Consider the following 13,958-nt stretch of genomic DNA (forward strand, 5'->3'; position numbering starts at 1 on the left):
TGGAAGAATGGTCAAACATTCCCATAGACACACTCCTAAACCTTGTGGACAGCCTTCCCAAAAGAGTTGAAGCTGTTATAGCTGCAAAGGGTGGGCCAACTCAATATTGAACCCTACAGACTAAGACTGGGATGCTATTAAAGTTCATGTGCTTGTAAAGGCAGGCATCCCAATACATTTGGCAATGTATGTGCAATAAATACCATGCATGTGCCAAGACATGAAATAGTGACAATCCTGAGCTACATGCCGGCTGGGAATATGCTAGTCCATGGTATGAATAGGAGTGTCTGAGGCTGCTGTCCTAAGCGTTGGCTGTGCATTAATGGTGGGGCCAGCGAGACACAACTAGTAAATTGAGTTACCTATACAGCAATCTATGTGTGTCTCTAGTCCAGCCTGTGCATGATGCTAAGAAAAAGCACTAACACTGTACTAATGGCACTGGGCAGGAAGGGGTCAACATGTGGGGCGATCAAAGGGTTAACTGTATGCTGTGTGATTGCTTCACTGTAAGCACACTGCTTTGTATGGCTGTGCTATGCACAGCCATGCAAAGCAGTGTGCAGGAGCTAACAGGGGAGAGAACTGTATTGTTTACAAACAGCTCCCCTCCAACTCCCACCCACGTCGGAAATGCAATCAACGGGCGCTGGCGAGTAATCACCAGCCAGGACCTGGTGATTGACAGCCAAGGCCGCGAATGCTGGCGTGGGTAGGGTGCATGTGATTTTTGTGCATCAGTGCCACCCTGCAGCAGTACTTCTGCTATACGGCAGACTGGAAGCGGTTAAAGTGCAATTTTTCCAAAACATTTGCGTTTTAAAAATGGTTGCACAAATATACTGTGATGTAAAAAAATTGCAGCGTGTGTGATGTCTGCGGGGTTTAAGTAAAGAAATGCAGATTTTTACATGTATGTCAGAATTGGTTAATTAGTACATTATGGTTTGTTACAGCAGAGAAAACGTGAAGGTTCTTGTGGAAGCGCCTTGACAAGATTAAGCAGCAAAGTGCCACTTCCATTGGATGTTTGCCACTAATGTTATTGAAAGGAAGCATTTTCAGCTTGTACTAAGTGTAGCTATATGTTTTACTTTTTGTAATATTTTGTAAATCTCAGAATGTTTATTTTTACATTATGCTACCTGTTGTAAAGCGATACATATATAAATGTATACTTTTTATTCATGTTTTTTTTTTTTTGCAAAGGATTAGTGACATACTCAGGTGGGACTACACAGTACAGTTTCTTTGTAGTGGAAACTGGCTTTGGCTTCCATTTTCTTTTTTTTTTTTTTTACCACTTAAGTGTATTTGCGAGTATCTAGTTTTAAGCAATAAATAGAGTAAAAGGGATGGACAGAAGGTTACAGTGCAATACTTTAGGCACAATGCACTTCCCTGCTTCAGGGGCTCCGTGCCTATACTTCAACATGGAATCATTAAGGAATCTGGAAGGGGAACTGTATAAGTTCCTTTGGCATTTTACTTTTCCGGAAAAGTGTGCGTTAAATGACTTGCACTTTTCAACTAGCCTTTTTTATCAGTTTTTAGCAAGTTGTATGCAAAAATAAATGTTGGTAAATTTATAGAAAGAGCATCAGTCTGCTCATTCAGTATACCAGATTATTCTGGGAGTTGTATAGACAGAATCATCAAACCAGTGTTCTAAACTAGGCTTTTACTGGTCTGTGCAGTTTAAAGGGGTCTCCAACCAAAATAATTATTTCTAATGCTTCCTGAAAGATCCCAGGAAAACCCCAGTATGATCCTCATCTTGCTGTTGTATCCATGTAGTCAGGAGACCAGCCATTTACTTAGGATTTTGTTTACTTTACATTTCTGTGGCTGGTAGAATGGAATTCAGATCTCCACTTCCTGGTAAAACGGGAGAAAGGGCTTTCTTGGGGAAATTTTAGGGAAGTTGGCAGCAGATATTTAACACTTTCAGTTTTGCTGGAAAGGCCATTTATACAGTGGTATCTTTTAGAAGCAATTTAATTGGCATATCCAAACTGATGACATGTCAGTAAATAAACAGATGTCCTTGGTATCCTTGGTAGGCAGTCAATTAACTAAGGTTAGTGGATCAATTTTGCTCAGCAGCCAGATATCTTGGTATGCTATGTACTACACGGCCATGCAGTACCTTTTTCAGATAAAGCACATTTTAAGTGAATATGTCAAGGAAAAACTTGTCTGTTTTATCAAATTGCAGTAAAGTGGGTTTTGCTCGTTATGAGGAAGGCTATATTCACCAGAGGTGCTTTAGTGCTCTATGTTCCACAAACACTTTAGGTCCATATACATGGTGCTCAGCTGCTTTTTTTAGTGCAGCTTGATATCTACTAAATCTGACAGCAGTGACCCATGTTAGGATATATGCAATGCCCGTTTCTCTAGGTCAGACATATCAAACTGTATTATGGGCTGCATTGGAGCCCCTGTTGGTTTAAGGTTAGCAAAAAAACAAACTGATAGATGAATGCAGCCCCAGCTGTTCTCAGATGATAAGTTACTCTTCTTTACATAACTTTATAGCTTAAAGCGGAGCTCCAGGCTCCCCCCCCCCCCCAAAAAAAAATGAAATTCAGCAGCTGCAAATAATGTAGCTGCTGACTTATGGAAGAGGTGGACGGAAATTCCTGCTTAGATTGCAGCTGTGCATCTGACCTGAAGTGGGAACGGGAACCTATCAAAACCAGGTACAAGCTCCCCCCTCCTCCCCCCTCCTCTCCCCAAGAAAAAAGTGCCAAATGTGGGGGGAGGGGGAGGCAAACAAGCAGAACTTCCCCTTTTGGGTGAAGTCCTGCTTTAATACTTAAGGAAATGTCTTATGGCCCATTTGTCTATGATTAAATATTACAAATTGCAACATTTACTATAATGTTGGGTTCTAAAGTGCCATAATGCTTTTTTGGAGTTAAAAGCCAAGTTCACCATTCAGGAGAAAATAATATACGCACATTTTTTTTCCTACAGGAGACTGCAAAGCATTGCAACTGCGATCAGGGGTGCAGTGTTAATCCCCTGAAGCCCAGTCCTCCAGCTGTCTTGCCTATACCTCTGTACAAGAAGCTGGGGGAAGTGCTATTGGGGTGCTCTTCAGTGCCCTCAGTGCATTGAGAACTACAAGAATGTCTGCCATGTAGTTTCTTCATTTACAGAGTCCTGTGAATGAATGAATAAATGACACAGCAGTGCAAGTAGAGGCCCACCCCCTTTTTTTTCCCCTCCACACGTATATTATGATAGGGCCATTTAAAAGTAAGACACAGACAGTGCTAGTAAATAAACCATAAAATTTATAGCAATATGTCACTCATTCTGAAAATACAAGTGCATTAAAATTGTGGCATTATGGATTATATATTTCTACTTCTTTACTTATAAATGCATACTTAATGCTATAACGTGTTTTTTATACAGGCATAGATAATACATAGTTTCTGATAAATGTTAATGACAGATAAAAGTATAATTATATAGAGAAAAGACAAATGAGTGGATTTCCATGCCAGTATTTTGGAGAGTGTGCATGGGCTCTTTCTGTACTTATTTATCCTGGAGCTCTTTAAATATTGAAGTTAATAGTGTACAGATATGTTATCAGTAATATGATACACCTGAAACTTGTTTTTGGATTTTTCCTCATTATTAGAAGTACCATCACCTACATAAAAATACTACTTAGCATTTCAGATGTATCACCCCATTCACTCCTCACCCATAGCTAATTTTAAAGAAAAGCTATCTTTAGAGAAGATGTAGACATTGCTGATCACAATCTGGGAAATCTGCAGGTGGCCTAATGTCATGTACATACCAGCTTCAGCTTATATAAGAGCAGAGTGTACATTCAGCAAGCATCAAGCAGATTTTTTTAAGCTTTTAGAACCAACCTTGAGATGCAGTTTGGGGGTAAATATATATCTTAAAGTTGTTCCAAAGGCATGGCATGTTTTACCTCAATGCCTTCCTTGTATTTAGGTAAAAAAATTTACCAGTAATTGTATCGCCTCCCCTCACCAGGGAACGGGGGACAGGGCTGAACTGCACTATGTTTGTCTATGGATGCACATGGTCCGGCTTGGAAACAAGCTACAGTTATGCCCTTATAGCAAGTTGCTTGCTATAGAGGGCACACAGCAAAGAGGAGGAGCTGAGAATGCAGTTGCGGGACCCCATAGCACAGAGCAGGTAAATATAACATGTTAATTATTTTAATTTTAAAAAATATTACATTTTACAACCGCTTCAATTTAAGTGCCTACCTTCACTTTAAACAAGCAGCAAGCAGGCTTTAATGAGCTTCAGCACTACTTTTGGCTTGTTAAAATCCTCCTGAAGTCTGTTAGCATTTGTTTAGATGGTCAGTGCCCCATTAAAGTAGACGTAAACCATTATAGCAAAAAATTACCAGCAGGGTAGGGTCTATTGGTAGAAAAGAATGTGCAAGTCTATTTTTTTCCTAAATACAAAAAACACACACAAAAAAAAAAAAAAAAAAAACGTACTTGCCTGCTAGCAGTTTTTTTTGTTTTTTTTAACTCTATATCCTGACTGTGGCGCATACACAGTAACATGTACAGTCTTGGCATCTTACAGATACCAGGAATGGCACTGGATGCCAAAACAATGTAACTTTAGCATGCATGCACGGGAGTTGCATCATCACTGTCTGCTCAATAGGTGAAGCAAAATGACAGCGGACCTGGGAAAAGAGGAAGGTAGCATGACACTGGCAGGGATGGAGACAATATGGAGAGAAGAGCATGCCCAGAGATAAACGTTCATAATGTGCATAGATGCTGACCATCCTCACCATGGTTTTCTTCTGCCTTGAGATATATTTATTATTCCTGAAGTTTACACTAAAGGTTTTAACAAATCTACTGGAAACTTGCTGAAAGCTTTGCTATTACTGTGTAAAAGCTAGCTGTACACACTGGTCTCTCACATACTGAAGCCCGTATGTGTACATGCGTATACATTTTCAAATATTCTAAACAAATTGAGAAATTATATTGTAGAATATTGCTTGTCAAATTTTACATAGCTTAAGAAATTTAAATATTGTATATTGATACATGTTGTGTGATTTTAATGGGAAATAATTTGGCATATAGTTTATTTTAGTTTCCATGTATATGCCTGAGCATGGGACATTCCATTGGACATCTAACACACATGCTGTATCATCTCAACAGTCAGAGTTTAGGGCAGATCTTGAACACTATATAGGAAATCTCCGCTGCAATAATGAAGTTTTATGTGAGGTCTGTAAATGTATATTTTATATTTTCACAAAGGTTATTGTCTTCAACATAGCCATTTATATTGGCTATAGAAAATGTATTTTTGCTTCCAAGTTTTGTATACATTTGTAAAGTATATATCATAGCAATATAGATTTGCTGACATGAGATCATTTGCTCAACATTCAGTTTTAAAGACAGGCTTAGCAGGTCCTGGCCTGTGTGGATGTGTAAATGTATCAGGTTAATATTAGAAAAATGGGCAGTTGCTTGATATGGGTTCTCTTTCCCCATTTCACTTAGTCCACATCAGCTACATGTGAAATCCAGTGTCTGTTGCCACTGATGCACAAAATGCTTGCCTTCTGTCCATGCATTACTGAATGGTAAAGTATTAGTCCACCAAGGTGATATGAACGACTGTGGGGTGATGGGGACATCTGCATGTTATTTTACAGACTCGTCTCTTAACGGGTAAAAATGTCTTACCTATTTTTTAAAAATATGCACTTTTCGCTGCTGTTTTATTGCCAGTTTTCCATCTGTACAGAAGCTTGTACTCTTGTTGTTAGTGCTACAGTTGAAGTGGCTTAGTGATCGCAGTACATATTTCTATATTGTACTAGTTGCAATGTGTATCCTGCAGCTTCTGTGTGCAGTGCCGCCTCTGTTCTGTAGTCATGAATGCAAGCCTTGCTGGTGAGCCTTTTATGTGTCAGTGTTTACAAAGCCATCTTACTCTTTATGCTGAGGGAAAGTTGTTTGCTACTATAGGTTTAGTGTCAAGCTTGCTTTGCACTTGTATAAATGCTCACACGTGGGCTTTTTATTTTACAGCACTTTACAATTGTCCAGTCATCTGACTTTAAGTAATCATGTCAAGGAATTGTTCATTAAGTAATCGTGCAGTAACACTGTGTAGTTGTGTTCTATGTAGGTATGCAATGGCAACTGACAGTGTTAAACCCTAATGTACAATCAGTGTGGTTGATGGTTCCTAAACAGACACACACAATTCCTAAGAGCGTGTATACTACAAAACGGAGCTATACATTTAAGATAATTGACCATTTAAATGTGCAATTTTAATTGTGAAGTTATAGTTAAAGTTAGGAATTTATTTTTGGTTTACTCTATACTTGTTCAGTAGAAGAAAATCAGTTAGTGATGATTGTGGTCTTCAAATTGTGATGATGATTTAGCCCTGGCTCACACTGCTGCAACTTCAGGTGCGACATGTGATTTTACAAATTGCACCTGAAGTTACATCTTATGCATTTGTAAGGCACTGTCTTAATAGGTGTGATTTTAAATAGTGTGATTTGAAAAATATTTCCCGATTACTTCAGTGCAATTTATCTCTCACAGACTAGAGGTAAATGGCACTGAAATCGCACCCTTTTTAATTTTTGAAGGTGCACTTTAAATGGGAGCACTTTGAGATTGCATTTGGTGTGAACCAGGGCTTAGATGTGTGTGTATTCAAAGGAACATGGTACCTAAGGAATTTGAAGATGAAGACTATCAAGGCTTGTGTAGATGGGAAAATAAAGCATGCTGTCAGGTCTTTCACAGATGCTTCTCACCCAAGCTGTGTTTGCATTTCTACTAACCTGTGAGGAGAAAAGCAATTGTGATGCAAATCCCCATGTACACAAGACATTATTACTTGTGTCAGGTTATCATATGAGTTTATAGTTGTCCAGAAATCTGTTTTAGCCCTTGTTAGAGTAGAATTAGCAAGGCATGACCCTCCCTATCTGATGTCTGTGCCCCACAAAACATACCTTTCCAGAGATAAGCTGGCACTGGGAATGTCCTACAAAGTCATTCCAAATGCCTTCTCCATCAACATCCAAGTTTTGGAAATCAGTGTGTATGCCTCTGGAAAGATCCTTCAGTGGGGGGAGATCATTCTTGCACTTAGAACACTTGAAGTTTAAAAGGAAAAAAAATAATTTCTCCCTGCAAGGTAATGACATAATGTGCTAGTATGCACCACCTACTAGTACATTATGGAAGACTTACCTACAAAACAGATCCCTCCAGCAGTGCCCTGTAACTGCTGACCGGGATTCTATCTTCACCTGGTTTTCCTTCCGGGTTCATGGGCTCTGGTCATTTGAATGGCCGAGCTGCAATGATGTCAGAGTGCATGTGCCAGTGATGTCACCTGCTGCTAATTAATGTGAATATCTTCTAAAAGGCATGTTTAAGAGATATTCACTGTTCCTAGAGGTAAGTTTTTTTTTTTTTTTTTTTTTATTGTAAACTTACCTGTTGGTACAACTCACCGTGTGATGTTTGACACCCGTTTTAAAGCCTACCTTGAGTCTCCAATCTCTCACCTAAAACATGTTTTAGATTTTCTTATAATTGCTTGTTGCTGAAGTGTTAAAGACGGTGAGGTAATGCACAGGGTTGTCTTTAAAACTTCACAGCACAGCGTGTTAACAATATGAGTACTGGCTTCCACATCATTACACAGTGCTGGTCGCTGTAGTGATGCCCCCTCTCCCTAGGGGCAGGTCCAGGATACTCAGTCTATTAGGGTGTCATTCAACACAGAAGAGTAAGGACATCTTGTGGTGGGGGAGAGCAATGCAGAGAAGGTGAGTATTGCAGCCAGAGCTGTTTTTAATTTTTAGTACTAGCTGTGGGATCCTTTTATTAAACAAAAAAATACCTGAAGACTGGGTTAAAGAAACCAGTAGCCAGTTAAACTCGTCTTTTTATCTACTGCAACCTGGAATATCGGTTATGTTTGTCTTTAAACTTTAAAGTATTACTTAATGGCCATAATTTCTTAACCGAAGACCTAGGTGTTCGGTTTGCAAACAACAAAAATCCATAAATACAGCAGCTGACCTATAACTGGAGCTGTTTGCAACCATATTCCAGCATAGCAGTTATGAAAGTTAAAACCCCATTCGTGTGTGTGTGTGCGCACACGTATATGAAGGATTAGAACCGTTGGGGGAGTTCTACTTCCTGTCCCATCTTGCACTTTTACAGGAAAGGAGAGGGAATCTCCACTAGAGCACACAGACAGAAATAAAAAATCAGTGGTTCCAGCTGTTCCCTACTCTGTATTAAGCAAAAAAAATTGGTTATCGTTGGGGAATAATGTGTGATTTGCTGCTAAGACCGATTCTTCACCGTTTACAAAGCAGCCTAAGTACAGTATGTAAGCATCAGCCTAAGTACAGTATGTAAGCATCAGCCTAAGTACAGTATGTAAGCATCAGATCACTGAATCAGGGTATTTTGGAGGTATATAGTAAACAATATCCTTGCTCGTTGCTGTATGTTGCCTTACTCATTTTATTTTTCCTTTTATACAGGGTATATATAGTTTTCATTTACTGATTGGCACTTTCAATGATCATGCATTTCAGAGAAAATTTTGCTTTTACCAAACTGACAAATATTTATATACTGTTGTCATTTTGCTTTGTTATTCTTCATATGACCAATAAATGTTTTAAGATTATGTTTCTCATTGGCAAAGTTAATGCTTGAAATATTATGCCATAATTGTATTAAATAAACTTGCTTTATATTGTTTACGTGATCAGTGTTTGAAATATTTGTTTTTCTTTTCTTCATTCTTCCATCTTTCTTCAATAATTCTTGTTAAAATGAATACAACTAATATACAGTCAGGTCCATAAATATTGGGACATGGACACAATTCTAACATTTTTGGCTCTATACACCACCACAATGGATTTGAAATGAAACGAACAAGATGTGCTTTAACTGCAGACTGTCGGCTTTAATTTGAGGGTATTTACATCCAAATCAGGTGAACGGTGCAGGAATTACAACAGTTTGCATATGTGCCTCCCACTTGTTAAGGGACCAAAAGTAATGGGACAGAATAATAATCATAAATCAAACTTTCACTTTTTAATACTTGGTTGCAAATCCTTTGCAGTCAATTACAGCCTGAAGTCTGGAACGCATAGACATCACCAGATGCTGGGTTTCATCCCTGATGATACTCTGCCTGGCCTCTACTGCAACTGTCTTCAGTTCCTGCTTGTTCTTGGGGCATTTTCCCTTCAGTTGTGTCTTCAGCAAGCGAAATGCATGCTCAATCGGATTCAGGTCAGGTGATTGACTTGGCCATTGCATAACATTCCACTTCTTTCCCTTAAAAAACTCTTTGGTTGCTTTTGCAGTATGCTTTGGGTCATTGTTCATCTGCACTGTGAAGCGGCGTCAATGAGTTCTGAAGCATTTGGCTGAATATGAGCAGATAATATTTCCCGAAACACTTCAGAATTCATCCTGCTGCTTTTGTCAGCAGTCACATCATCAATAAATACAAGAGAACCAGTTCCATTGGCAGCCATACATGCCCACGCCATGACACTACCACCACCATGCTTCACTGATGAGGTGGTATGCTTAGGATCATGAGCAGTTCCTTTCCTTCTCCATACTCTTCTCTTCCCATCACTCTGGTACAAGTTGATCTTGGTTTCAGCTGTCCATAGGATGTTGTTCCAGAACTGTGAAGGCTTTTTTAGATGTTGTTTGGCAAACTCTAATCTGGCCTTCCTGTTTTTGAGGCTCACCAATGGTTTACGTCTTGTGGTGAACCCTCTGTATTCACCCTGGTGAAGTCTTCTCTTGATTGTTGACTTTGACACACATACACCTACCTCTTGGAGAGTGTTCTTGATCTGGCCAACTGTTGTGAAGGGTTTTCTTCACCAGGGGAAGAATTCTTTGGTCATCCACCAAAGTTGTTTTCTGTGGTCTTCCGAGTCTTTTGGTGTTGCTGAGCTCACCGGTGCGTTCCTTCTTTTTATGAATGTTCCAAACAGTTGTTTTGGCCACGCCTAATGTTTTTGCTATCTCTCTGATGGGTTTGTTTTGTTTTTTCAGCCTAATGATGGCTTGCTTCACTGATAGTGACAGCTCTTTGGCTCTCATCTTGAGAGTTGAGAGCAACAGATTCCAAATGCAAATAGCACACTTGAAATGAACTCTGGACCTTTTATCTGCTCATTCTAATTGGGATAATGAGGGAATAACACACACCTGGCCATGGAACAGCTGAGAAGCCAATTGTCCCATTACTTTTGGTCCCTTAACAAGTGGGAGGCACATATGCAAACTGTTGTAATTCCTATACCATTCACCTGATTTGGATGTAAATACCCTCAAATTAAAGCTGACAGTCTGCAGTTAAAGCACATCTTGTTCGTTTCATTTCAAATCCATTGTGGTGGTGGTGTATAGAGCCAAAAATGTTAGAATTGTGTCAATGTCCCAATATTTATGGACCTGACTGTATCAGCTTCTGCACTTGCAGGGTTCTAAGGGAAGTGGCAAAGTCTGAATCCCTTAGGGAGTGTCTCACCAAAAATGACATTTTTGTTACAGGAGATGCCAAAAATCTGACTTCTGGGAAAATCAGTAAGCGAATAACACAGGCAAGAAATTACATTACTGGGGGGTGTTCTGTACACCAACTGTACAGAACACCTCCACGTTTCCATATTGCATTGCATTTTAGAGAAAATTACTGCAAAGTGCTGCAGATTGAAAAGGAAAGGTAATTTGTAATAAATTACTTGTGTACCCATTAAATATTTTATATATATATATATATTTTTTTTTTCCCCCATGAAAGTGGAGTTACCCTTTGAGTGAAAAAGAGAGGATGTGAGAAAAGTGATAAACACGATTGGTGCTTGTGCTATGGGTTAGCCAAGCATAGCACATACATCTTCAGTTGGGCATATACAATCCAGAGTTTGAATGGACACTGCATAACCATTGTTAAAGCAGATGATGAGAGCAAGCAGCTGGAACCAGCACTTTGCTGAAGTAAAATACACAGATTAGCCATAAAATTATGACCGATAGGTAAAGTGAACAGCACTGATTATCTTGTTACAATAGTACATAAAACTGGGTGGGATACTGTATATTAGGAAGCAAGTAAACATGTCCCTGAAGTGGACGTGTTGAAAGCAGAGAAAAAAAAAGATGGGTATCGCAGTTTGTTGTGTATGGAGTTGCATAGCTGCAGCCAGGTCAGGGTGCCAATGCTGACCTGTGTCCACAGCCAAAAGTGCCTACAGTGTGCATGTGAGCATCAGAACTGGGCCACAGAGCAAAGAAAGATGGTGGCTTGGTCTGATTAATCACTTTTTTTTTTTTTCTCATTATGTGGATAGCTGGGTGTGTGCATTGCTTACCTGGGGAAGAGATGGCACCAAGATGCAGGATGGGAAAAAGGTGAGCTGCCAGAGACAGTGTGTGATGCTGAGAAACCTTGAGTCCTGCCATTCATGTGGATGGTATTTTGACATATATGACCTACCTAATTGTTGCTGACCAAGTACGTCCTTTCATATTAACTGCATTCCCTGATGGCAGTGGCCTCTTTTAGCAGAATAATTCTTCCTGCCTCACTGCAAAAATGGTTCAAGAATGGTTCGAGGTGTTGACTTGACCTCCAAATTCTCCAGATCTCAATCCAATCAAGCATCTCTGGGATGTGCTGAAAAGGAACAAATCTGATCCATGGAGGCCCCACCGCACAACTTTCAAAGGTCTAGTTGGAGTCCATGCCTCAATAGGTCAGGGCTATTTTGGGAGCAAAGAGGGGACCTGCGCAATATAACTGGGTAATCATACTGTTATGGCTGATTGGTATATAGTAAATAGTAACTGACATTTATCAGACATTGCGTAGCTCAACTAAAACTTTACGTTTACCCAAATGGAAATGACACAAAACAGTTAACCAGAGGCTGTGTGTTACAAGGTGCAGTACAGATCACACTGCAAAACTAGTCCGGGCTTTCCCTTCCACCCTCCTTACTGTGCCCATGAGTGAATACAGCAGACAGCAACACTAAAGAACAACATAACTTACAGCACACTGTTTGCCTTTAGTAAATCAACCGCTAAATGTTAATAGACTGCACTTTGCAAAGTGCAGGCGATCCAGTGTTTAGTAAATGACCAGATGCTCTGATGACTACCATCATCCAATCGTGTGCAAGCAGAAATGCTGTTTTTTTTATTTTTCTTGCATGTGATTGGATATTTGTTGCAAAGTGAAGCTTTACCTCATTTACTAAGCTCTGGAACAACTGCACTTTGCAAAGTGCACAGTCTATTTGCCTTTGGTAAATCAACCTCTTAGTGTGCACAAGGGGCAGGCTCTACAGTAATGCTACCTAGTTGAGATGAAACTGGCTCTACTGAAGTTTTAATACACACAGGATACAGCAGCTGTGATTCACACCCCCTGAAGCTCAAGTTGGATGGCAAAAGACTGTCAGTGATTGCTGAAAGGAAGTGTACCTTGTGCAATGGCCTTCTATAAAAATTCTGAGGCAGACAGTGGGGAGAGGTGAAAGTTACATTTTTTCCCTAAAACACCACAGGCAGATGTGGCAAACAGAGTTCTGCTGTTGAATATGTACAGCTCACTGTACATATTCCACAGTGCTGTATGCCTGAATTCCTGCATATTGCATTATTCCGTCCAGTCAATTACAGTGGCCAGTGATCTGAAGCCGGACGCTCAAAGATGTTAGTCTCTGGGTGGGAAGTTCCAGGATGCTGCATCACTGAAGCCAAGGTAAGTATAGTTCTGCTTTAAGAGCAGGAAATACAACCATTATAGTGCTTTGCATAGGTATTTACCTCTGACTTTTCTCATTTGTAGTATGAAAACCTAGAATGAGTTAGGATTTATGCCACTGGTCTATGTAAAACAGTTCATAGTGTAAAAGATATACATACAGTTTTCCAACTATGTACTACTAAAAGCTGAAAGGTCTTGATTATACAGTCAGGTCCATAAAAATTGGGACATCGACACAATTCTAACATTTTTGGCTCTATACACCACCACAATGGATTTGAAATGAAACGAACAAGATGTGCTTTAACTGCAGACTGTCACCTTTAATTTAGGTGTATGTGTGTCAAAGTCAACAATCAAGAGAAGACTTCACCAGAATGAATACAGAGGGTTCACCACAAGATGTAAACCATTGGTGAGCCTCAAAAACAGGAAGGCCAGATTAGAGTTTGCCAAACGACATCTAAAAAAAAGCCTTCACAGTTCTGGAACAACATCCTATGGACAGATGAGACCAAGATCAACTTGTACCAGAGTGATGGGAAGAGAAGAGTATGGAGAAGGAAAGGAACTGCTCATGATCCTAAGCATACCACCTCATCAGTGAAGCATGGTGGTGGTAGTGTCATGGCGTGGGCATGGATGGCTGCCAATGGAACTGGTTCTCTTGTATTTGATGATGTGACTGCTGACAAAAGCAGCAGGATGAATTCTGAAGTGTTTCGGGCAATATTATCTGCTCATATTCAGCCAAATGCTTTAGAACTCATTGGACGCCGCTTCACAGTGCAGATGGACAATGACCCAAAGCATACTGCAAAAGCAACCAAAGAGTTATTTAAGGGAAAGAAGTGGAATGTTATGCAATGGCCAAGTCAATCACCTGAACTGAATAAGATTGAGCACTTGCTGAAGACAAAACTGAAGGTAAAATGCCCCAAGAACAAGCAGGAACTGAAGACAGTTGCAGTAGAGGCCTGGCAGAGCATCACCAGGGATGAAACTCAGCGGCTGGTGATGTCTATGCGTTCCAGACTTCAGGCTGTAATTGACTGCAAAGGATTTGCAACTAA

At 39.9% G+C, this 13,958-nt stretch overlaps 1 protein-coding gene across 3 annotated transcripts in view; it reads left to right on the forward strand.

Annotated features, from left to right (window-relative positions):
- Positions 1-8,835, forward strand: part of HCFC2 (host cell factor C2) — a 62,823-nt gene extending 53,988 nt beyond the window's left edge. For 2 of the 3 annotated variants that reach the window (XM_089651833.1, XM_089651835.1), the window contains one exon: positions 960-8,835. In XM_089651833.1, coding sequence (XP_089507959.1) covers positions 960-973 — 14 coding nt within the window. In that variant the 3' untranslated portion in view covers positions 974-8,835. The remainder of the gene's footprint in view (positions 1-959) is intronic. The other variant, XM_089651834.1, reaches the window with a different exon arrangement.
- Positions 8,836-13,958: the final 5,123 nt, after the last annotated feature.

The sequence above is a fragment of the Staurois parvus genome, unplaced genomic scaffold (assembly GCF_062004578.1).
Source record: "Staurois parvus isolate SC_StPar_1 unplaced genomic scaffold, SC_StPar_1.0 ptg000025l, whole genome shotgun sequence".
In the NCBI taxonomy this organism is placed as follows: Eukaryota; Metazoa; Chordata; class Amphibia; order Anura; family Ranidae; genus Staurois; species Staurois parvus.